The sequence below is a fragment of the Leopardus geoffroyi genome, chromosome B1, assembly GCF_018350155.1.
Source record: "Leopardus geoffroyi isolate Oge1 chromosome B1, O.geoffroyi_Oge1_pat1.0, whole genome shotgun sequence".
Classification (NCBI taxonomy): domain Eukaryota; kingdom Metazoa; phylum Chordata; class Mammalia; order Carnivora; family Felidae; genus Leopardus; species Leopardus geoffroyi.
Window position 1 is genome coordinate 198,394,263 of NC_059327.1, and position 24,201 is coordinate 198,418,463.

Here is a 24,201-nt window from a genome sequence, read left to right on the forward strand (position 1 = left end):
TGCTTTTATGATCTAGACAGCAAACACCAAGTCCTGTTTTGCCAGACGAAAGGGTGATTTGAGAACCATTTAACAGTGTGCATTTTCTCAGCATCTCACTCACAGAAACACCTGGGATAAATGGCTCAGTGCTGATCCGCTGTGAAAACCTGTGAAGTGTTCAATTACCCTTACAATTGTTCATCCCTTTGCCTGTGGAGCCCCAGAGTCTAGTCACGGGACCATGGGCCGCCGTTGGGAAATTTGGGGGCTGCACACAAAAGGAGCTCGTGGAGAAGCCACGGGCCCCAGGCCCCACCTGGAAAGTGAGCTGTCCTTTGCTTTTTAAGACACGCATCACCTTTCTCTTGACGCTTTGTTCTTAATATCTTCCTGGAGAGGACAGAATAATAACCATGGATCTGACGTTGGCTTATGGAATCTGAGGACAGAATGAATTCAAGGGCTAGAGATTCCAGTGGCTGACACTTGTGGGTCCCAACCTGGCGTGGCTCACTTCAGGCACGTTTCTGATAGCAATTCGCCCTCTCAAAGATTATGCCCTCAGCTCCACGGACCCTAAACTGGAAAGGCCCCAACGGCCCTCAGCTTTCTCCTTTTTAGTTATGGACTTATCCTTCCATTCCTTATTCCACAAACGGTTCATAAATATCAATTATCTCTCTCCCAGGGACTGTGCTTGGGGCTAGGAATGAGCAGCCGAACCAGACAGGCCCCTGTCCTCAGCGTCTCCCCATCTGGAGATGTGTCGCTCCCGTTGTGATCTCTGTGCGATGTTTCTACCCTGTCTCAAGGGACAGACAGGCAAGCCAGCCGGGGGTTACGGGGCAATATGGTGAGCACTGTAAGAAAAGTCAGAGCAGAGCACCAAGAGAGCCAGGCGACGGGCCATCTAACAGGCCAGGCAGACAAGACACACTCAGGGAGGCCGATGAGGCTCTCGGTTTTGAAAAGCAGATGAGTTACTCGCTGAGGAAGTTGGGGGGGGGGGGGGGGGGGGACCAGGAGAAATTCCGTAGGTTTGATTTGCTATACGCCAGGGGTAGAGCAGATGGTGCCTTTATGGGAAAATGAAAGGGGACAAACATCAAAGTCAGAGAGGGCCCAGCCCAGTAGCTCCACATGTAACCAATGACAATTCTTTGACAGTTAAGTCAGCGCCCGAGTGAGGAGACTTGATGAGCGGTGTTAACATAGACAAGCTGGGTACCAAAAACTCACTGAAAAGGAGCAAGCAATTGCCCCCTTCCCCCCAAAAGGCACAGACTCCTAATAAAGGGGTGCCTCTCGGGAACAGAGGTACCTCTGGCTATTGCCTGGCTGCAGGGCTGGGCCACCGGCTCTGTGTTTCTGGTCTTCAAGGCTCTCTTTTCACATGAGGTCGTGTGAGCTACGATGGGAGCATGCCCAGTTCTCTTCCTGTACCCCGATACATGGAATCTCCCACTTGGGCGTGAAGACCAAGGGGAAGGAGTATCCGGGCTACAGATCTCTCACCTTCTCCCGTAACAAGAAAATTGGGGCTAGTGGTTTAGGCTCCTTCTTCTGTGACTATGAGGACAGGGTGTCGTAGAAAGAATCCTGGGCTTTGACTCAAGCAGGATTAAGCTTGATTGTCAGTTCCCACTTACGGGACAGGGCATTTTGGCCCCCTTGGCCTCAGTTTCCTTATCTGCAAAATGGGCCTAAATACACCAGTAGTCTGAGAGGATTCCCTGAGACGATGTGAAGCACATACCACACATGCATGGCTGCGTTAAACACGTTTCTATCTGTTTGTGTTTCCATGTCTGTTTTTTGAGGGTCATAGAAATGTATACCTTTTTTTAAAAATTTTTTTAATGTTTATTTATTTTTGAGAGAGAGAGAGAGAGAGAGAGCATGAGTGGGGGAGGGGCAGAGCGCGAGAGGGAGACACAGAATCCGAAGTAGGCTTCAGGCTCTGAGCTGTCAGCACAGAGCCCCAGGCAGGGCTCAAACCCACAGACCATGAGATCACGACCTGAGCCAACGTCGGACGCTTAACCAATCGAGCCACCCAGGCGCTGCGTAGAAATCTATTCCAACCTATTCATCCTCTGTCCTTTCATTTTTATTTCCTTTTCTTTCTTTTCTGTTCTGGTCACATTCCACACCCCAAGCTCCCCCTACACACACACACACACACACACACACACACACACACGCATGCGTTCTGGCCTCTGTTTCCTACAGAAGTAAAGCTAATTCTAACCAATTAGTGAGGTCATTGTCACATGCAGAGCAGCCAAGGTGCTCTGAGAAGGATGGCAGCTCATAACATTTAACTTTATTTCCAACCAGGTATTGACCATATTGTTATTACCCAAACACAGTCTCGAAGACTCCATCTGTCTCCTACTAATGTCTATCCCCCGTTTGCGGGCAGCAGCTCAGGAGTCTGGCCAGTTAAAAACACAAAGTTCCCAAAACCAGAGTGAGTTGAATTTTCCTAACAGGCGATTAGCGTGCTTGATTCTAATTTAGCGCAAAAAGGCTCGGGCAATTACCTTCAGGGAGAGCTGGGTGTTGTTAGAATGAATTGCAGGGCTTAGTCCATGGGTGCCCGGCCACCTGCACGGACAGCCCCAGGAGGACTAATCCCTTCCTCCCAGAGGCTCAGCCCAGGTGAGTGGCTGCACAGAGCACAGAGACTCACTGTCACTTTTCTGTGGGCGAGGATGCAGCCTGGCACCTTCACTGATGACTGATCAAAGCTGAGGGACACTGCCAATAGGTGATTTTCTCCTGAACCCTCTTCTTTTTAAGTTTATTTATTTATTTTGAGAGAAAGAGCGCATGGGAGAGGCAGAGAGAGAGAGAGAGAGAGAGAGAGAATCCGAAGCAGGCTCTGCACTGCCAGTGCGGGGCTCGAACCCATGAACCGTGAAATCAAGACCTGAGCTGAAATTAAGAGTCGGACGCTCAACCGACAGAGCCACCCGGGCGCCCCTCCTGAACCCTCTCTTAAATAAACTTTTCTAGCCATACATTACGTGTTGTGTAATTCACTCGTTTCGAATATACAATTCAATTTTCTTTTATCGTAAATTTAGCAAGTTGCTAACTATCACCATGCATCAGTTATAGAACATTTCCGTCACCTCAATTACATCTCTCATCCTCTCTTACTGCTCTTCCCAGGGCCCAGCTCCCACCCTCTGCCCCAGGCAACCACTAATCTTCTCTATGTAGAGTCGTTTCTTCTGGACTTGTCGATAGATCAATAGATCATATACTATGGGGTCTCCTGTGCCTGCTTCTTGCACACGGCCATGTTTTTAAAGTTTGCCCAAGTTGTGACATCTGTAATAGCTCCTTCCTTTTGATTGCTAAATATATCCCATTGCGTGAACAAATTTGCATTTTATTGCAATGAATAAATCCCATTGCATGAATATACCCCACGCCGTCTATCCATCCACCAGTCAGTGGACATCAAGCTTGTTTTCCGTTCATGGACTCTTAGGGGTAACACTTGTAGAATCACTCCTGGGCAAGTCTTTCTGTGGCTCTGTCTTCACTTCTCTGGGGTAGATGCCTAAGTGTGGAATCGCAAGGTCACATGGTAAATCCGCATGTAAGTATTTAAGAAAACGTCTTCAGAATCTTGATTCTTTTGTGTCTGCTCATTTGCTCTTTCCTTCACAACTAAAAGGCCAGTGATTCTAACCCGAGGACCGTACTCCCCTCACACTTTCTCCCTGCTCACAGTGTCCTCAGGGCCCAGGAATACAAACAAAAACAAACAAAACCAAAAACAGAACCTGTTCTTTCTCTCCTGGGTTGCACACAGAATGGAAGAGATGTGAAGCATTCAGACCACAAAGGGAACTGGCCTGAAGAGTAAGAAAGTCCTTTTTTCTCTCCCGTTCTTTTTCCTGGCTGTACGGTAAGGGGAAGACAGAGGTTACCGGGAAATCAAGCCTTACGTTTCAGACGGTCGTCTTGGCTCATAAATCACTTAAGGCTTTATCTTTGACGCTCTGAGCAAACGTTAACTATTATCGAATTAGTTTAACTTACTGGAGAGTTTGGGTACCTACTAAGCGCCTGGCACAGAAAAGGAGTAGGAAAGTAATTTCGAACGAGGATCACCCTCTGTCTTCCGGCAGTTTGCAGTGATATTGATGAGAAGCCCACACCTCAGCATCACATTGTATCATTACTCATCACGTTGTAGTTCAGGAGGGGGTTGGGGGTCTGTTCTTCTCTTTCCCTGGCATCAGTTTTGTTGACAAAGATTCTTTTCCCGGAGGGGAGAGAGAAAAGGATATTTGAACTTGGAACCGCCCTGGGCTCACAGCTCCTCCAGCTATAAACCACAGAGGCCAGAGGTGATGAGAACAGTTAAACAGGCAGTGAGGTCATTAGCATATTGGGGAGGGGCCAGGAGGGGACAGGGAGGGGAGGAAGGCAGCACCTTTCTAGGGGATTTTTGTTCTTTCTGTGCTCCTATACTTGAGAGGAGAAAAGAATTAACTTTTTTACTGGGCACCCAGCCTCACATCACATCTACAGAGACATTATTATTGTTGCCACTTTAGAGATAAGAAGCATGTGGCTTAGAGCAGTCTAATCATTGCCCCTGGCCGGAAATCCAGGGTCTAATCACAGGTGTGCGAGACACTAGCTATTCCTGGCACCGAGGCTGGGTTCATTCTGTCATAGGACACCGTAAACAGTTATCGTCTGGTAAACTTCAGTAAACGTTTAACAAACAGCTCCCGAGCCTGGGATGGGAGGGGAGTGCATATAAAGGCACACAGTTTGCTGCACATTTTACTGGTACACAGGATGTGTGGTATACAATGGGTGAATACTAATGGAAGGGGCATCTGGGCGGCTCAGTCGGTTGCAGGTCCGACTTCGGCTCAGGTCGTGATCTCAGGGTTCATGGGTTCGAGCCCCACGTCGCGCTCTGTGCTGACAGCTCAGAGCCTGGAGCCTGCTTCGGATTCTGTGTGTGTCTCTCTCTCTCTCTCTTTCTATGTCTCTCTCTGCCCCTCCCCTGCTCACTCTCTGTCTCTCAAAAATAAAAACATCAAAAAAATTTTTAAACACTAATGAAATACACGGTACTCCTTATTGTAAATTTCCATAGAGCCTATTGATTCTTTTTTTTTTTTAATTTTTTTTTAACATTTATTTATTTTTGAGACAGAGAGAGACAGAGCATGAACGGGGGAGGGTCAGAGAGAGAGGGAGACACAGAATCTGAAACATAGAGCCTATTGATTCTTACAGAATGATTTCACTGATGTTGGTTGAACTCTTACATCCCTAAGCAACTTCTGGTTGCAGTTGACAAATGAGTACAGTTCTAACGTCCGTATTGACTGAAATTTTCCTTTACATGCATGAGGAAAACCGAAGGGAAACCACGAAGTCTGCCAGAACTTCGTTTGTTTTGTCAGTGCTGTGAGCGACTTCTTGGCTGGATGGGAAAACCGTTTTTGAATACCGGGAAAACAACTCCTCCGTTTCGGTGCTGTTTACAATGTTGCAGCTACAGACATGACCCGCTTTTACATTAAATCTGCTTTACTGACATCCCCCCATCACTTTCTTTAGCGCGTCTATCAGCAAAGCAGTGAACAAACCCCGACTTGTAGCGCGTGCCAAGTTCAGTGGTGCAAATGCTCCCACGGAGGCCAAAGTCAAAACCCACGTGATGGTGCCAGACGCAGAGGTGGGAAGAATGTACCTGTTTCCCCCACACGGATACAATAGACGTAAAGACCATCAAATCATAGGCGACAGCAAAGGTAGCAAAATTAGGAAGGGATGTGGCCCGAGTGTTACCTTTGTTTTTACCATGATTTATTCCATTGCGGCTTTATATAATTTAATTTTTCACAAGTCATTTAACAACTGGCTCTCGGATTCCTGCCACGGTTAACCGCCAGCTCCAGTGTGCAGCGTGAATGTGCCCTCGCACATCACCGAGGGTCCCCGGTAGCCCCCCTCACCTCCTGCCTCCCCACGTGGGCCCTATATCGAAGGACTCCTTCATTCTTGACATCTTTATAGCTGGAGAAATTAAGGTCTGGAGAAAGCAAGCACACCGCCAGGCGGAGACTGAGGGAGAGCCACTAGCCTCTCCCTCTCATTTTCCAGCCAGCGTGGGGGTTATCGCTGAGAGTGCCCCCCACCCCGCTTCCCCTGGAATCCTACGCACAACTTGCTCCGTGCTCCAGAGCAGAGGGACAGAGTATCTCCACCAGGCCATCAAAGATGAAGCCAAGTAGTTAGAACAGCAATGCAAAATGGAATAGGGAAAAACATGAAATGCTGGGAAAGCTTCCTTTTTGAATGGTTTCCAGGGGAACCAGCATTAAGGAGAGAGTAACTCTGTGGATGGGGTGGGGAGAGGTGACAGGGGAGAATGCCACAGAGTCTCGGCCGTTCCTCCGAGGGTAATGACACCTCCCTGGTCCCCCACTGCCCTGTAGTCCCCATGGCCCCAGATCTCAGCCAGTATCAGTTGCTGTCCGGGTTACTGGCAATAGCTTCCCCAGAAGTCTCCTTGCTTCTGCGTAATCTACCCTCTGATGCGGGTTGAAGTGTTGCAGTTCGGAGCCAACGGCCGGGAAATAATTCTTGAAATAACTTTGGTGCAAAAAAGGTGGTTTTATTAAGACACAGGGGACAGGACCCGTGGGCAGAAAGAGCTGCACTAGGGTTGTGAGGAATTACTGGTTATATAAGGTTTTCCATCCTATGGAGGGGAGGGTGGTGGGAGGGCTCCGGGGAATTGAGTCCAGAAGTTTCTCGAGATGGCCTTTTTTTTTTTTCTCGTAAATCCTTACTAAGACAGGTGCAAACTGATGGAGACTCGTGTCCTGCACGACTGTGATTTCTATCAGCTAACCATTTGTTTTTCCCTTTCCTTTGTTCTTGGGCAGCCGGGAGAGCCTGGGGGATGTCACACACCTCCCATCTGGGGGGAGGGTGGGTGTTAGCTTGCCCTCAGCTTGCCCGTTGCTCCCTCATCACCTCTGCTCTCCACCCAGCAGTCAGAGAAATCCTTGGAAACACACTTGGCATCACTGTGTTCTTCTGCCCGAGACCCTGCCATGACTTCACTTTTCTTGGAGCTTAAGCCTGAGATCTCTAGGCGACTAGGACCTCACCCATCTGCCCTCACTCCTCCGGGGGAGGACGCTCTTGGGTGGTCTTCCCCAGCCATCCCGCACTAACTCCTGTTCAGCCATGCTGGCCTCACCTTAACCCAATTACTTGGCCACATTGCCGCCTCCAGGCTCTCACCCCTGCTGCCCCTGGGCCTAGATGCTCTTCCTCAAGATACCCAGCTGACCCCCCAGTGCCTTCTCCCGGCCCGCACCTTCCCAGCAAGGCCCACCTTGGCCACCCCATAACCTGCCCACGCATCTTCCTACCTGTTGTGATTGCTTTACCTTCTCTGTCCCCAGGAGGGAGATCCTCTCGTGCTCTGTGCTAGGAGAGGCAGGAATCTTAGTTGAGTCCCATCCCCCCCACTGAGCACAACTCTCAGCCCATGTGCACTAAGAGTATTGTTGAATTAATTCTGGCAAAGATTTCCAGCTCGAGTGTTTATTGAGGGGGCGCCTGGGTGGCTCAGTCAGTTGAGCGTCCAACTCCTGATTCTGGCTCAGGTCACCATCTCACAGTCTGTGAGTTCGAACCCCGTGTCAGGCTCTCAACAGCCTGCTTGGGATTCTCTCTCTCTCCCCCTCGCTCTCTGCCCCTCCTCCGCACTCACAGGCACACACATACTTGCACTTTCTCTCTCTCTCTCTCTCTCTCTCTCTCGCTCAGAATAAATAAACAAAAAAAGAAAACATCAAATGCTTATTGAGGATGTATTATATTTCAAGTCCTGTTGTAAGTATTTTGCAGGCATTATCTCCTTTACTTCTCCCAATGTGCTCAAACCAGCCCCGGGCAGGGGCAGGCCAATTGTTCCTAAAGGTGACCGTTAGGGTGCAAAGCGAGAGCTGCAGAGACAGAGCTGTGGAAAGTGTCAGGGAGACCACGGAAGGCTCGTGTGCCGTGTTCAGGACCCCGCAGAGGTGTGACAGAGTAAAATCATTGCTGCGAAGGGCGCTACAGGTTGTCACAGAAGGGAGGGTGGAGATGAGCCCAAGAGCTGGCATCTTCTAGAATCTTCTCCTTTCCCTTCTTTCTTCACTCCCCTGTCTTGATTTCCCTTCCTTTCTTCAGACCTTCGGGAGTCAGAACGTGTTGGTTAGGCCAGGAGATGGAGGAAGAGGACATTGTCCTGAGGGGTCTCATTCTGTAGAAGCCCCGCTGCCCTGTTAGCAGGAGACCCCTCCCTGGCACCCCTGCAGACCCAGAAGGTCAGTTATGTCCCCTTTTACTCTTGACTTTTCATTGGGTGCATACTGAGCAGGCACAAACCAAGCATTTGTTTTGAGACATTTTTTAAAAGTACACATATTGCTTTTCACATGTCGTTTTCTATCCACATCCAGAATCTTTCAGGCATGCCCATCTATAAATTAAATTCCATTATGAACACATAGTTGGCTGTACAAAAAGGGTAATTCACTGTTGTTATTGTATTTGCTCATTACATACCCTGATGGTCTGTTAGAAGCTCAGTCCCCTGACAGTCAAGACAAAAAAAAAAAAAAAAAAAAAGAGAGAGAGAGAGAGAAAGCATTTGAAAAGATGATTTGTAAGACTCCTATTTTTCTTGGTTCGTTTGTTTCCTTTTGCTGAATCAAAATTTAAACAAACAAACAAAAAGGCAAGATGGGAAAAAGGTTTTGTGGGGTTTCTTGAAAAGTGGACATAAAGGATTCTGGATTACTTTCTTATGAGCTAAATTAGATTATCTTTCTTTGTCTCTCTCGCCTCAAGAAGATTAAAAAGAAAATGAGGAGAAATTATTTACAAGGCACACAAAGAGGTCTAATTAGAAGACAAGCACTGGGGAAGCCAAGGCCAAATGAAAAAGACCTTCGGTACCACAGGGGGAGCCGGGAGCTGTGCTGGAACCTTCTCCGCCAGCGTCTGGTTAACTCGGGCAGGTCATACCACTTCTCTGGGGCCACGTTTCCTCATCTGTAAGCTTAACAGGTTTGAGGAGAGGATATCTATCTTCCCACTGACCCTCACGCTCAGTGGAACCATTGAGGCTAAAACTCTGGAAAAGGAAGATGCTAAATGCAGACCCCACCCTCCACTCTGCATCTGCAACCCATAGGCAGAGCCGGTCTCTTCCAGAATATTCTGCTTCCTTTTTCTGCCTTACTAAACGAGAATTAGTAATTCCCTCAAGAGAGTCCGTCCTCCATCTAGGGATCTTCTCGTGCACAAATATTTCCTCTGCTGCCATTCTGTGTGAGGGGATGACAGGAAGTCAGAGTTTGGGTGGGAGATGTTCACGCCAGTGATGACCATGAAGGGGGCAATCCTGGATCCATGTCAACAGAGAACCCAGAGCCTCTCTCTGAGTCAGGGGAACCAGAGTGCGGAGTGCCTCCCGAGTGGATCCCAGGAGCCTGAAGAAGGTTCAGAAAGGGGCTACCTCCTGGCGAGGTGTAAATTCAACATGCAGCAAAGTTGTGAACAAAAAGGAAAAGCAGGTCAGAGCCAGGTAGATGGTCTTGGAACTGCGTAGCCTTTCAGATTAGGAGTCAACAAAGATAGGAAGGGGCGCCCGGGTGGCTCATTTGGTTACGATTCCGACTTCGCCTCAGCTCACGATCTCAGGGTTCATGAGTTCGAACCCCGCGTCCCGCTCTGTGCTGACAGCTCAGGGCCTGGAGCCTGCTTCGGATTCTGTGTCTCCCTCTCTCTCTGCCCCTCCCCGACTCGTGCTCTGTCTCTCTCTCAAAAATAAGCATTAAAAAAAGAAAAAACTGAAGCTGCTTCAGAACATGAGTCTGTCCTATGTGCAGACCACTCCCCTCTCTTTCTGCTATACGTGTGGTGTCAGGCAAGGCAGGAACAGCCCCCAGAGTCCTTGGATTGTGATCTCCTGGTGTGCAGAGACTCAGGGAGTACCTTGCTGTATGCCTGGCTCTGAGCAGGGCTGAAGTCAGGCCTCGTCAGCAGTGTGTGCCTTCCAACAAAGGTCGCTTCCTATGGGGTCTCTAGGCGTGGGTTCACTGGGCCAATTCGGATGGGTGATCAGGCCACGTCCCATAGACAAGGGCTCCTGTTGTGTCTTCGTTGGCAGCTCAAAGTCCAGTATGACTCGGGCACCAAGGGAGAGAGAACTTCCCACAGCAGGGGCCACGCCATCCTGACGGGATCTTCTCCCAGGGCCCTACCCCCTGGGTCTCCTCCCCAGAAACCAGCTGGGAGCCTTGCTGCACCCTACGGGGATCCTTCCTCTACCCCGTTCATCAGACACTCGCTGTGGCATACAGTGGAGTCCATTACATGCAGAGTCCGTTCTGTGAAGGAACAGGTTTTACACCGAGATCTGTCCAACTCTGGAGCCTGGTTGACTGGAGCCCCGAGCCTTCATTTTGTCATCTGTAAGATGAGAACATGAGTTGCCTTCATCTGATTTGGAGGTCTGTTGTGAGGATTAAATTAGATCACCCAGTATGATACCTGGCACATGGCAGGCGCTTACTACCTGTTAATTACGTTTCCTTCCTTCCCTCTCTGTTTTGAGGCAGTTCCCGACTCTGTGCTTGAGAAGTATAATAGGGTCATCCAGGGAATAGAACCAAAAGAATACATGCACGCCTGCCTGCAGAGAGAGATGTATTCTGAGAACTTGGCCCACACGATTGTGGGAGGTGGCAAGTCCAAAATCTACAGGGCAGGCCAGCAGCCTGGAGACTCATAGAAGAGTTGTATTGCAATCGGTGAATCCAAATTCTGCAGGACAGAGGCTGGACACTCAGGCAGGGTTTCCACGTTGAAGTCTTGAGGCAGAATTCCTTCTTCTTCCAGAAACCTCCATCTCAGGTTTTGAGGCCTCAACTGATGGGGTGAGGCCCACCCACATTATGAGGAGTCGTCTGCCTTACTCAGAGTCCACTGATTTATTTTTTTTTTTTTAATTTTTTTTTTCAACGTTTTTTTTTTTTATTTATTTTTGGGACAGAGAGAGACAGAGCATGAACGGGGGAGGGGCAGAGAGAGAGGGAGACACAGAATCGGAAACAGTCTCCAGGCTCTGAGCCATCAGCCCAGAGCCTGACACGGGGCTCGAACTCACGGACCGCGAGATCATGACCTGGCTGAAGTCGGACACTCAACCGACTGCGCCACCCAGGCGCCCCCAGAGTCCACTGATTTAAATGTTTGTCGCATCTAAGAAATACCTTCTTAACAGCATCTAGGCTGGTGTTTGACCAGACCACTGAGCATCATAGTCTAGCCAAGGTGACACATCAAATTAAGCATTATTAAGGTGTGACTAGATGAGGGATAGCAATTAAAACATTTCTTTGTAGTCTACTCATTATTGAACGGACTGTCCTCTCAAATTCCTCTGGAAAGGGTCACCAGCTCAAATCTTCAGGGGCCATTCAGTGTATAGAAAAGTGTAAGATATCCGGGATGAAGGGTGGGCTTCATGACCCCAAGAGTATAGGTCCTACATAAATATATTCGAATTCAAACTTTAAAGGAAAAAAAAAAAAAAAAAAACGTGTGTGGCAAAAAATCTGTACACTGGGTTCAGCAGTGAAGCACATAAATGATATCCAGCATCTAGTCTTTGGCACATCAAGTCCCCAAGAAATGGGACTTCCAGACGCTCAGGGAGACATTTCCCAGGTTTAGAAGGAACCGTGCGCAGGAATCTGCCATGTGAAGCAAGTTTGCACACCCCACCCACACAGCTTAGGGCCCCAGCGGAAGAAACAAAATGGGCATCAGTCATTTGGAAAAGTTGTTTGTGACAACTGATGTGGGGACTACTTTAAGGGACTCAGAAGTACCGCATCCTGCTGCAAAAGCCATTGCAATGGCCTCTGGTGCGCAAAAGAGCTGGAGAGCCAGTTCGTTCTGGTCTCGGCTGGAGCTTCCTGTAATTCGCTGAAAAACTTCCAGAAATTGGCCTGACATTTGCAGAGGTCACAGAAAGTGATAAAACAGGCTGCAGAAAGATTCGGGCTGATCTGGTCTGTAGGTTTGCAAAAACTCTTCTCGATGTTCCTAAAGTGTCATCTCACTCACGCTTCCACCTTGAACGGGCGTTACGTGTGGCAGACAGACACTACAATGCCCCCCCCCAAGTTGTCTGTCTCCTGGTACTCACCTCCGTCGCTGTATAAGTCCCACCCCTGGAGTGGGAGGAAGGCCCGTGGCTGTTTGGAAACAGTAGGAAATGGGTGGTCATTTCTGTGGCTATGTTACCGCACATTGCGACTTCCTCTTGTCCTCTTGGTTGGCATGCTTTGATGAAGCAAGTGGCATGTTAGGGAGGCCCACATGGCAAGGAACTGAGGTCAGCCTCCAGCCAACAGACACCAAGGAACTGAGGCCCTCGGCCCAACAGGCCGTAAGAAATTGACTCTTGCCAGCTATCAATTGAGCCATTGAGCTTTCCAACCCTGGCTGACCCCTTGACTGAGGCCTCAAAAAAAGACCCTAAAACGAAGAACCCAGCAAGGCCATACCTATTTCTGATCCACTAAAACTGTGAGATAATAAGCATGTGTTGATTGACCTGCTAAGTTTGTGATCGTATTGATGCACAGTCATAAATAACTAATAGATAAAAAAAAATATATATGGCACATTTTTTAGAAGAATTGATAAATTCTTTAGGAGAGAAAACAATCCTGTGGATTTATAAGGAAGAAAAAAAAATCCTACGGACTTTCTCAGGGAGTAGACAGCCTCACGGATTGTATACAAGAGAAGGAAATCTCACGGACACACAAATTAAAGTTCACGGTGGTGCTGGTACAAAGTAAGGGTGACGCATAGCACGGTGAAGGTCATGGCTCTTAAAGGACTGTGCAGATGAATATGAGGTCGTGTTGGTTGGGCTGGACTCAAACTAGAATCCTAGGAGACTATAAAACAGCTACTCTTTCTAGATTGACTTCTGTTGTTGAAGACCCATGCCATTGTATGGCGTTCATCTCTCAGAGGCTGAGAACAAAACGACAGTGCTATTTATACAGAACTACTCCAAGGCTCTACAGTCAACTTGATGTTGATATAGGGAAAGCAGTAGATTATGGTTGGTCAATATTTTCAAAATGCTCATGAGGAACAAACATCTTATAGCTGGAGGCAGAGTGGCAGAAATTGACTTGGCCAAGGAGATCATATCACACAGACAGACATGACGTGTTCTTACACTATATACTCTGCAGAACCTCACTGAAGCATTCAAAGCCATTCCCCAGACGCAGGAAGAAAATTCTAGAGTTAAGTCCCATGACATAATCTCTAATGCCTACGAGGTATTGGATTAGGTGATGGAGTTGAATTTCCTGCTAACAAAACGACGTGTGGGAATCCAATATTCTATTTACCTGGGAAAATATTGGGCAATTAACTCGCAGCCAAGGAAGCAGTCGCTGCATTTAGATTGGATCCTATCCTAACGGATGACCACCCGGTGCACCCAAGCACCCAAAACAAATGGCTGGGAAAAAGACCAAAATGATTGAATAGCTTAATTTTACTCTGTGTAAAGTCCCCATCAACAGTAGTTTCTCTGGTTTTTCTAGCTGATGCTTCTCAATCTCCTGAAGATACCACTCTATGTTGGTATCCTCAGCTATTACGAATAATCACAGGCTGGTTGTTCTCAAAAAAAAAAAAAAAATCAGAAAATCAAAAAAAGAAACAACCCGTGTCAAACAAATGAGGTAACATTTAATTCCAGGACCATAGATTTGCATCTCTCTAATCAAGCAACTTTGGATATTTTTTTTTTTTTGTCTTTGGTGAAATATTTTGTCGCGGGTGAAATATTTTAATTGCCAACTGTCCTTCCTGAGGCTACTGGTATTCTTTAGTCATTCTGAGTAAGAATCAGGTCCTAGATGAGGAAAATGACCACTCACATGCAGTCCATACGTGAGGGAGGTACTATACCTCTGCCCTTCCTTGTGCATAGAATAGGGATAATGAGATAAATTATGACTTAGTTGGTTAGCAGAACCAGATTCAAAGCCCAATCAAATACAAGTGTGTGCTATTGACTCTGTGTCCACCCCACATTACTTCTGTGGAGATTAGCGCCTCTCTGACCTGATAGTCTCCTTCCCTGGGGACAACTGGCTTCAGAATCATTCTGCTTTGTCCCTATCCTTCCTGTAAATTTCTCCTCTCTCCTACTGAGAAATATAGCCAAGGCCCATTTTGAGCCTGAGGCCTCAGACTTACTAAAAAGTCAGAAGCCAGTGTAATTTTGTACTAGACTATGTGAGTCTATTCCTAGGTCCCCCCTCAACCTTCTTTGGGAATTTCTTTGGTTGAATTTGCCTTACCCGAGACAACCCGCATCCACTGACTATCCACCCAGGGGCACAAAAGCCCCGACCTCCCACCACAGCTCAGGACAGTGGTGAAGGTCCACGAGGCCAGCCTCAGAGCACAGCCTACCATCTCCTTCTGCCAATGTTATTCTGTTTCTTTCCTTCACTGGGGACTGATTCCAGGAGCTCAATGCCTACATGATTACATTTTAGTCTATCTCCTCAGGAACCCGACATGCATCAATTCCTGAGGAGATAGAGCATGAGCTGAACACGAGTTGAAGAAAGCCAACAGAGTAAGAACATTCTCACAGGATGTTGTGAGGATGTGTGAAATGACAAATGATAGCCAGTAAATCTTACGTAAGTTTTGAGCTGTCATTATTATCCTTATAATTCTAGGGTATTCATTATTACCATTCGTGATCTTGGAGTCAACAATCCAGCTGCACAAGTCATTGAAGGACAATTATGGCTTAAAAGCAATTTGAGTGATTTCTTAGAAGCCTGCAAGTTCACCGTGGGTGCATAGAATGAGAGCCTTCTGCAAAAACTGAACTTGATCTGACAGTTCATGAACAGAAGTGTAGTATCACTGGGGCACCCGGGTGGCTCAGTCGGTTAAGTGTCCGACTTTGGCCCAGGTCGTGATCTCATGGTTCGTGGGTTTGAGCCCCATGTCAGGCCCTGTGCTGACAGCTCGGAGCCTGGAGCCTGCTTCGGATTCTGTGTGTGTCTCTCTCTCTGCCCCTCCCCTGCTTGTTCTCTCTCTCTCTCTCTCTCTCTCTCTCTCTCTCTCTCTCACTGTCTCTCAAAAATAAATAAACATTTAAAGAAGAAGAAGAACTGTAGTCTCACCCCAGAATAAATGGAATTGCTCTTTCTGTGCCGGTCAGAATATCCTTGCCATATTGGGTACAGCTGGGAGTACAGGAAGGAAAAGATGAGAAATTTGAGGGGAATGACCAGGAAAACTCGAAGCAGGTGTTTAGCTCTCAAAATAAGTTGCCCCCACCTCCCTCGCCACGTCCTAGCTCACCGTGTCATCAGTCTGGCAAATACCCGTTCATCCTCACTCACCACTTTGGGGAAGCTACCTCCTCACTGCAAGACTTAACCAGTTTTGTCCATCTTTTTCCTTCTAGAACATATGTTTTGTCATTGTTGTGTTTGTTCATTTGTTTTTATCACAGCACCGATTGCTTTGCCTTGATTTGGATTTGGTCCCAATTTATTTCCCATTCCTTGAGACAGGTTAGATGTGCTTGTGTTAGTTTCCCGGGGATGCCATCACAAATTACCATGAATGTGTGGCTTAAAACAACATGGATGTATCCTCCCACAGTTCTAGAGCGCAGAAGTCTAAAACCAAGGCGTCAGCAGGCCTGTGCTCCCTCTGAAGACTCTAGAGGAGATCCTTCCTCACCTCCTCCACCTCCGGGTGGCTTCAGGAGTTCCCTAACTTGTGGCCGCATCACGCCCAACTCTGCCTTCACTCTGCCATGTGAAGACATGGGTCTTCACACAGCATCCTAACATATTCTCTTCTCCTCTCTTCTCAAAAAGGCCCATCGTTGGATTTAGGGCCCACCCTAATCCCGGAGGGTCTCATCTCTCAAGATCCTTAGCATGATTACATTTTCAAAGAACTTTTGTCCAACCTAAGTCAAATCCACACGTGCCAGATATACATACCTCTTGGTAGACACCCTTCAACCCTCTGTAGCAGGTAGATATTGATTCCACCAGAGAACTGGTCTACCAGTTCTAAACCATCAAGTGGGTTAGGTCTACCCAGAAAGCAATGGGAATCTGGAGAAGGCAGGTTCTGAGGGTATATTTAAAAAGGAGGGAGCACGAAAACATGTGAAGGGGGACCAGATGGGTTTTGTTAACTGATCGTGCAGGAGGGAGGTACAGAAGAGGAGAAGGAAATCAGAGACAGCTAGAAAGCGTTGAGCCTCAAGTGCTAGGAGAATATTCAAGAAGAGAGGCTGGGTCCTGTGGGGTGATGTGCTCTTACTCTTTTTTTTGGCAGGATGTGAGACGCTTGGAAGAACAATTAATTGGCTCGTCCACTGGCTGTCTGTGCCTCAGTTTCCCCACAAGCCAGCGGCACTTCTCACTTTTGCAGGATGTGCCTGTGCAGTGAATTAACTGTGCTTCCCTGGTGGGCACTTGACTAGGATCAATGACAAGCAATAGAGCAGCAGTTTAAAAATGTTGATGTGACTCATGTCACGACGTGGGTGGGACAGGCTGAGTGGCCCACAGGAAAGACAGCTGGTCCCAAATGTTTGAGGCCTTGTAAAATGATGCGTACCTACTTCCACTATGGTCGTGAACAGAACTATCTTCCCCAGGCTCACAGATGCAATGGCCAACTTGGGAATGCTGAACCTTGCAAGGTCAGATCTCAACTGAATGCAAAGCAAGTAATCTTGACCTACGGCGATTAACATTCTTAATAACATTTTCTATAGCAGACTGAGGCTTTATGATTCTCTCAATGGTGTGCACTTAAAAACATGTGTCTCTAAAAACTGGAACCCTAAAGAATGATTTAAACCAGAGAAACCGGGTAGGGAGGAAACCTGTGGGGCTGGGCATTTTAGTTTTCCCGGAGGTTCGGGAACAAAATTCAACTAGGGAGGGAGCAGGGAACAGGGAGGGAACCTCTCCATTTTCTAACCTCTGCTCTTTGCTTGCAGTTGAAAAACAAATAGGCTTTAACTACTTCTTATCCAGGTGAACGGCTCTTTATTTGCCAACTTTGTTAACATTGCCCTTAATGCACTGTGGGCAGTGGAACACCCGCCCCCACTCATTCTGTCTCCATTCCTCAGTTGTCTTCAGAGGCGCCTGGCCCTGGGCTTCTGGCAGTCGCTGGTTCTGGCTTCCCCTGCTGTGCATTTGGCATGGACCTGGCAGGGGATCAGAGAGACCTGACCTCTAGCGCTGGCTTGGCCACCAACCCACTTGGTCACTCTAACCAGACCCTTTCTGCTCTCTCGGGGTCCCTGTTTCCACATCTGTACTTGGAGCTGAGAAGGATGCCTGCCATTCACTGCCAAGGGTTGCTGTAAATAGAAAATAGACAAAGACTTTAAGTTCAACTCTTTTTTTTTATTTCAGAGACAGAGAGAGAGAGTGGGGGGGGAGAGGAGCAAAGAAAGAGAGAGAGAAGGAGAGAGAGAGAGAGAGAGAGAGAGAGAGAGAATCTTAAGCAGGCTCCACACTCAGCACAGAGTCTGATGAGGGGCTCGAGCCAAAGACCCTGGGATCACGACCTGAGCTAAAAGCAAGAGTTAGACGCTCAACCGACTGAGCCACCCAGGAGCCCTTCAACTCTCTTCTTAAACTTAAAAAGATGAAAGCAAATTACCTGGAAAAGTAATGGTAGCTTTCAGGATGTTGGATTCTTAATGTGCCTCTCGCAAGAGGTGGAGGAAATTCCCAGAATCTTTCCCATGCTCTTAATATTGGACTAGTGGAAGCCATGTAGGCTAATGTCACATGGGCTGCAGGAGCACAGAAATGCTCTGACATGATATAGTGAAACCAAGGGCCTCCTTCTCAGTGCAGGGACAGGTCAGAATTTCCCTGGTGGCAGAGGGACCCACAGGATTCTGCACACTAAGTGCACAGCTCACTGCTGTGGATGAGCCCAGATGGGCAGGTCGTTTGTCTACTCTTTACCGATGCATCTCTTGGTATCTTACACACCGATTCCTGAGGTCAGTTACCCAGTGTGCTAGGAGAGAAAAGATTCCCAGGATATGACTCCACCCTCAAGCCCCTACGCCAGGGGAACACGAACGCATGAACAGGCAGATACAAGGCCCCATGATAAAATAAGGTTGCTTGTTTACTTGTTTCTGGCCTGTCTCCCCAACAACGGCAAGATTCATGAGGCAGACTCCATCCATCTTCTTTAACAACTGCATCCCACTGCCTAGCATACAGCCTGGTACAGAATAGATCTGATACCTGTTTGCGGAGCTAATGAATCAACAGATTCGTGAACAAATGAACGAATGGTAAAACAGAGACATGCCAAAAGTACTAAAAAGGAAGCAGCACAGAACTCAGGGGAAACTAGCGTTCGAACTAGACCCTGAAGAATGGAAATTATTTTTGCCAGATAGAGAGGAGGCTCCCCCACCCAAAATAATCTAATCAGTGATGTGGGGGCTTGCAAAAGTACAGCTGGAGAGAGGGCAGTGTGGGGCCCGGACAGGGGGACAGGGCAGGAGGGAGGGAGGGAAGGCTTTGGGGCAGGGATCTTGGCTCTTGTGGGGATGAGTGTGGATTTTGTGGAGAAGTGGTAAAGATTTTCAAGCAGGGAGGTGAGTTGATAATAATCTGCTGAGAAAGCTCACCCCTGCTGCTTTACAGTAGGGGGATTGGAGCCTGAGAGGCCAAGAAGGCAGTTAAGGGGTTGATACTAGGGGCCAGACCAGAGATAAGGAGAGAAGAAAGAAAGAAAAAGAAAGAAAGAAAGAAAGAAAGAAAGAAAGAAAGAAAGAAAAGAAAGAAAACAGGGAAGAAAGAAAAGAAAGAAAGAAAACAGGGAAGAAAGAAAGAAGGAAAGAAAGAAAGAAGAGAGAGGAAAAAAAGAAAAAAGAAAGAAAGAAAAAGAAAGAAAGAAAGAAGACAGAGGGAAGAAGGGAGGAAGGGAAGAAAGAAAGAAAGAAAGAAAGAAAAGAAAAGAAAGGAAAGAAAGAAAGAAGAGGGAAGAAAGAAAGAAAGAAAAGAACAGGGAAGAAAGAAAAAAGAAAGAAGAAAGAAAAGAAAGAAAGAAAACAGGGAAGAAAGAAAGAAAGAAAGAAACAAACAAACAAACAAACAAACAAACAGACAGACATGGGGTGCCTGGGTGGCTCAGTGGGTTAAGTATCCAACTTCGGCCCAGGTCATGACCTCTCAGTCTGTGGGTTTGAGTCCTGCCTCAGGCTCTATGCTGACAGCTCAGAGCCTGGAGCTTGCTTCGGATTCTGTGTCTCCCTCTCTCTCTGCCCCTCCTGCTTGTTCTCTCTCTGTCTCTCTCTCAAAAATAAATAAGCATGAAAAATACATATAAAGAACCAAAGACAGAATAGAGCCCCTCGGGGTGAGGAAGAAGAGGCAGCCTAGCAAGCATCAGGGGATCGACTCGGGATCTGGAACCAAAGCATGGAGGTGGCGTGATGGGGGCAAGAAAGAGAAGACTCAAGTTTAGTGCCCAGGCTGCTGGTTTGCAAACTATGTGAGCAAAGAGGCTGCTCACGGGGGAAAGTCTGCTGGAGGATAACCTCACAGGAAGGTCCGGAAAATAGATGCCCGTGTCTAGAGCTTAGAAGTCAGAGTACCGATGCAGACATGAATCAAGCTTCCCCCAGAGAAATAGAAAGCGATGAAATAGATCAAATAACACAATAATTCATTTTTGCGATCACGAAATAATGAAAAAAAAGTAAAATGTGAAATACGGAACTAACACCATCACCTTGCTTTGTGGGGATGTACCCCGTGACGAACTACATGCAAACATTAAATTTTTTATTTATCACTTCGCAGCCCGTAGGCTGCACACAAAATCCTAGATGGAAGGTCTCCAGGCACCGGGAAGCATTTCCCAGAGTCCTTCACTCCCACACACACACGTCCCCCGAGGGGCCTCCGAGGGTCAGGTGCTGACCACAGCCCCCCTTCCCCCCTTCCCCCACTCCCCACCCCGTGCATCTCTACCCTGGGGCGGCGGGGGGTGGGGGGGGGGGGTGGGCACGGTGCATGAGCTGGCTTATGGGACACGAACACAGCTACAAGTTAAGACAAAAGGAAAATTACAACTGGGACAAGTCGGTGAAGGAGCTTGTCTCAGAGGTCAGGGAAGGTTCCCCTGGGGGGCGGGCGCCTACACTGAGCTCAGAAGCAGGAGGAGAAGGCAGGCAATAACCAGCATCTGGAAGAGAAAGGGGGTTAGGAGTAGAGAAAGTCCAAGGACCGAGGAGAAGGAAGTGTGCCCCACGTGGGGGGAACCAGGACGAGGGGGTCAGCGGAGCTCACGAGAGGAGCATTAGCAGAGGAAACTCACCAGGAAACACCTGCTAAAGCTCACAAAATACCTGCAAAAGAAATGCAAGGATATTAAGCGCGGCTAATTAAAGAAAGAAAGGATGCATCACAGTGATGGTTTATGATAGCGAATGCCTTCCTGAATTTGACCAAATCAACTCAATTTAAAATAATTTTTTTCACAGAAGACTCCACGGCAAAGTATCTAAATCATACAGAATTTCAATAAATATTACTCGAATCTGAATTGCTCTTGCTAAGTAATCCGCCTGCCTTCACTGGATGCTGTTCTGTCTGCTAGCTGGGGGTCAAATTCAACTCGCGAAGGAGGCATCTAGAACGTTCCTGGGCCCCCCCGGAGCGCTGTCCTTGTTTGTCCTTGCCTCCCCTCGACCACGTGACGAAGGTGTGATTCTCTTCCTTTCACAGAGCAATGTCACGAGACTCACACAGCTTGAGGAGGGGGCCACACTGAGCCTGCTGACGTGGGGGAGAAGCCCACGTTTTCATCCTGACTGGGACACTTCTTCCGCACCCCCCCCACTCCCACTCCTTGTGAAATAAAGCTCTTACACTAAAAATACATATACATTTTTAAGTAATTACATTACTTTAAACGCAGATTTTTTTAAAACCCCAATGGAAATGCAAAGAGAGATTTGGAATCGCGTGTGAGATGTTCATTACTTAAATCTGACTGGGTGGCTGTTTCCATGAATGAATGCACTTAATTAATTTTTTCCCCTCACCTCTTGCTATTTCCTGACTGCCATCTATTTGCTTTCATCCCAGGGGCAAGAGAAGGACAACAAAAGAAGCTTCCAGTCATTTGAAACTCCAGGACTTCGGTCTGCCAAAAAATAGGTCAGAATGTTTACTTGTTTATTAATGGGGGAGTGAAAAGTTTGATTCTGTGGCAACAAGCTGACCAACACACACACACACACACACACACACACACACACACACACAATGTTAATGTGATAGAATGTTATTGCTGCCAGTGGTATCTTAGAGGTCAACGGTCACATGGAGACCGAGGTCCCGAAGGAAAAGAAATTCATGTGAGTTGAATTGCCAGCCGGTGTGAGATGCAGGTAAAGGTTGAGAAGCCCCGAGGCATCCGCAGCATTTCAGACCAGGGCTGTTGGCACCACCCACCAGGTCTCTACACAGCCTGAGAGATAGCCACCAAGAGGGAAGTTTCCATTCTCGGCTGGCGAACAATCTAATGATGAATCTTTGATGAATCGGGCCAAGAGACCACCGCAAGGAGGATCGAGGAAGCCAGGTGCCCACATGGACGCTTCTCTTTGTCCTTCAGCTGAGCAAACATTTACTGAGCAGTTGTGGCATTGGGACTTGCACAGGCTAGGGAATATGCAGAGAAGAGAGACAAAGCCCCACCTCCAAGGGGCTCATCGCCACGTCTGAAGGCTCAGCGTAGGGGCTCGCTTGTTGAAATGGCAAGATTCCCATCCTGATGCCCAATCCACCTCCGCCATTGACCAGGAGCCAGACCCTGGACAATACCCTGATGCCCAGAGGGGCTGCCGGTCCCCCCCAGAGCTCCCTCGCCCAAGCCCTGACGGAGCAGTGTCTCTGCCCAGAGTCACGCGAGGGTCTCAGCGAGGTATACCACACTCCTTGCACTCAAATGCGCTTGCACTCGGGTGCAACCGAGTGTTGGGTCAACCGCCCAACGCTCATCCGGTCCCTACTATGTGCCTGGCACGGGGACCTTCTTAGCGTCGTCAGATTGACTTGAGGAACTGTTCTCCCTAAAAAGAGTAAATGGATGCCTATAAAACAGCATATTTGAAACATTGTCAAAACCACATGAAGCAAAGCAAAATTTGTGGCTGTTCTCAGGCTTCTTCAATGTTTACATTAAATACATTTGAATAATGCATTTGAAGTCAGTTTTTCTTATTTCTTGACAATAGCAGGAGATGGGAGATGGAAGGGTTAGAAGCCTTCCTTCAAATGGAGATGGTTGCAGCAATTACGTGCATCAAAGTAATATTTACAGCTACATTTGAAAAAAAGAGAGAGAGAGAGAGAGAGAGCAGGGCTTTTTTCCGCAGCAAATTATTTCAGGATGTGTCATAGCATGCTCAAGATATATTAAAAAGAGCAACAGACAATGTTTCTGCAACCTGTTCCAAACCATTTATAAACCCAAATTAAAAAAAAAAAAGTCCCATATGCATACAAATCTCTGTACCACTGCATATTTTATAATGAAAGTATTATATGCGTATAAATTAGTATTTGAGATATATAAAATCGAAATGTCTGAAAACTACATATTTGGGTCTACTATCTTACTTTAATAACTATCGCACTGATTAATTCATTCTTCGGACAAATTACCATTACCAGCATTTGCATGCGGCGGGAAGGAAGGTGCTGGGGGCAGGCCGCTGGGGCACAGAAGCGGCCTGAGGGCACTGGGTTTCAAGGTCACCTGACCTGCTCACTCACCCAGCGACCTCCTGCTCACAAGCCCATTTCCATCTCAGCGCCTCATAGATTTCAGAAATGGAATCTGAAACTGAATGAGCGGGCTGCCTGGTCCCCCACTGACCCCTCTATTAAAGTAGTTCCTGTGTAGCCTGCCTGGAACATAGCAGGTTCTCAATAAATTACAAGGGCGAACGCTCACTGAGTGAGGGCTCACCGTGGGCGAGGCACTATTTTAAGTGTGTAACAGGTAGCGTCTGCCTGGATCCCCATATTCACAGTCTTATTAGTCTCCCTTTTTGTAAATGTTTTTTATTGGTTTCGAGAGAGAGATTCCGTGCAAGCAAGGGAAGGGGCAGAGTGAGAGAATCCCAAGCAGGCTCCACTCTGGGAGCGCAGAGCCCCACGTGAACCCATAAACCGGGTGGTCCTGACCGAGCCAAAATCGATCCAAGAAAAACACAGGATTGCATCCATATCCACCACCCAAGGCCTGTCTACACTGCTGGTATGAATGTGTCCTAGAACACGCCATGGAATTCATCAGGCTGAACCTCCAATCTCCACTTCTGTTCCGCGTTGTGTCCCCACATGTGTAGAAAACAGAAACCTACTGACGCGTGTTTTCCAATCGGGTCCAAACTCAAATCCATAGTTAAATGCCGGACATGTACCAGCCCCCGCGGAAGGAATTTTGGCATCTACTCCTCACAATAATGCTCTGAAGTAGCTATTATTAGTCCCATTTTATAGACGAGAAAAGAGAGTCTGAGAAAGGTTACCGTTTCGGTCAGTCACAGACCTCGTAACTGGGACCAGCTGGATTGCGATTCAGGGTCTAACCTCAAATCGAGTGCCATTTCTGAGTTCTCGGCGATCACAACTTTCTGCTTCGTGGGCATGTACGTGTGGATTGCGGTTTCTGTTCCCATGAGTCTCCAATCTGCTCGCGCCAAACTCTCTGCTGCGAAGAAGGGGCGTGAGCATTACGCTCCCGAGAAGAACGTCCACATCCTTGACACAGCCTCTTAGCCACACCACCTGGGAGCTTCGTAGAAATGCAGAGTCTCAGGCCCTGGCCCACTGAATCAGACACTCAGCTGTTGGAGCCCAGGCACCTGTGTTTAAACACTCCTCCCGGTGACTCCGGTGCCCACTCACGTTTGACGGCCTCCCTTTTAGCATCGTTACTGACAGGTGCAAAGCCTCGGAGCTGGAGAGGCGGCCTCTGCACCCA

The 24,201-nt window shown here is 47.8% G+C and overlaps 1 protein-coding gene across 1 annotated transcript in view; it reads left to right on the forward strand.

Annotated features, from left to right (window-relative positions):
- CLNK (cytokine dependent hematopoietic cell linker) overlaps positions 1–24,201 on the forward strand; it is a 164,159-nt gene that overhangs the window by 57,998 nt on the left and 81,960 nt on the right. The window contains exon 3 of the mRNA XM_045474547.1: positions 21,291–21,362. Within this exon, the coding sequence (XP_045330503.1) occupies positions 21,291–21,362 (72 nt within the window). The remainder of the gene's footprint in view (positions 1–21,290; positions 21,363–24,201) is intronic.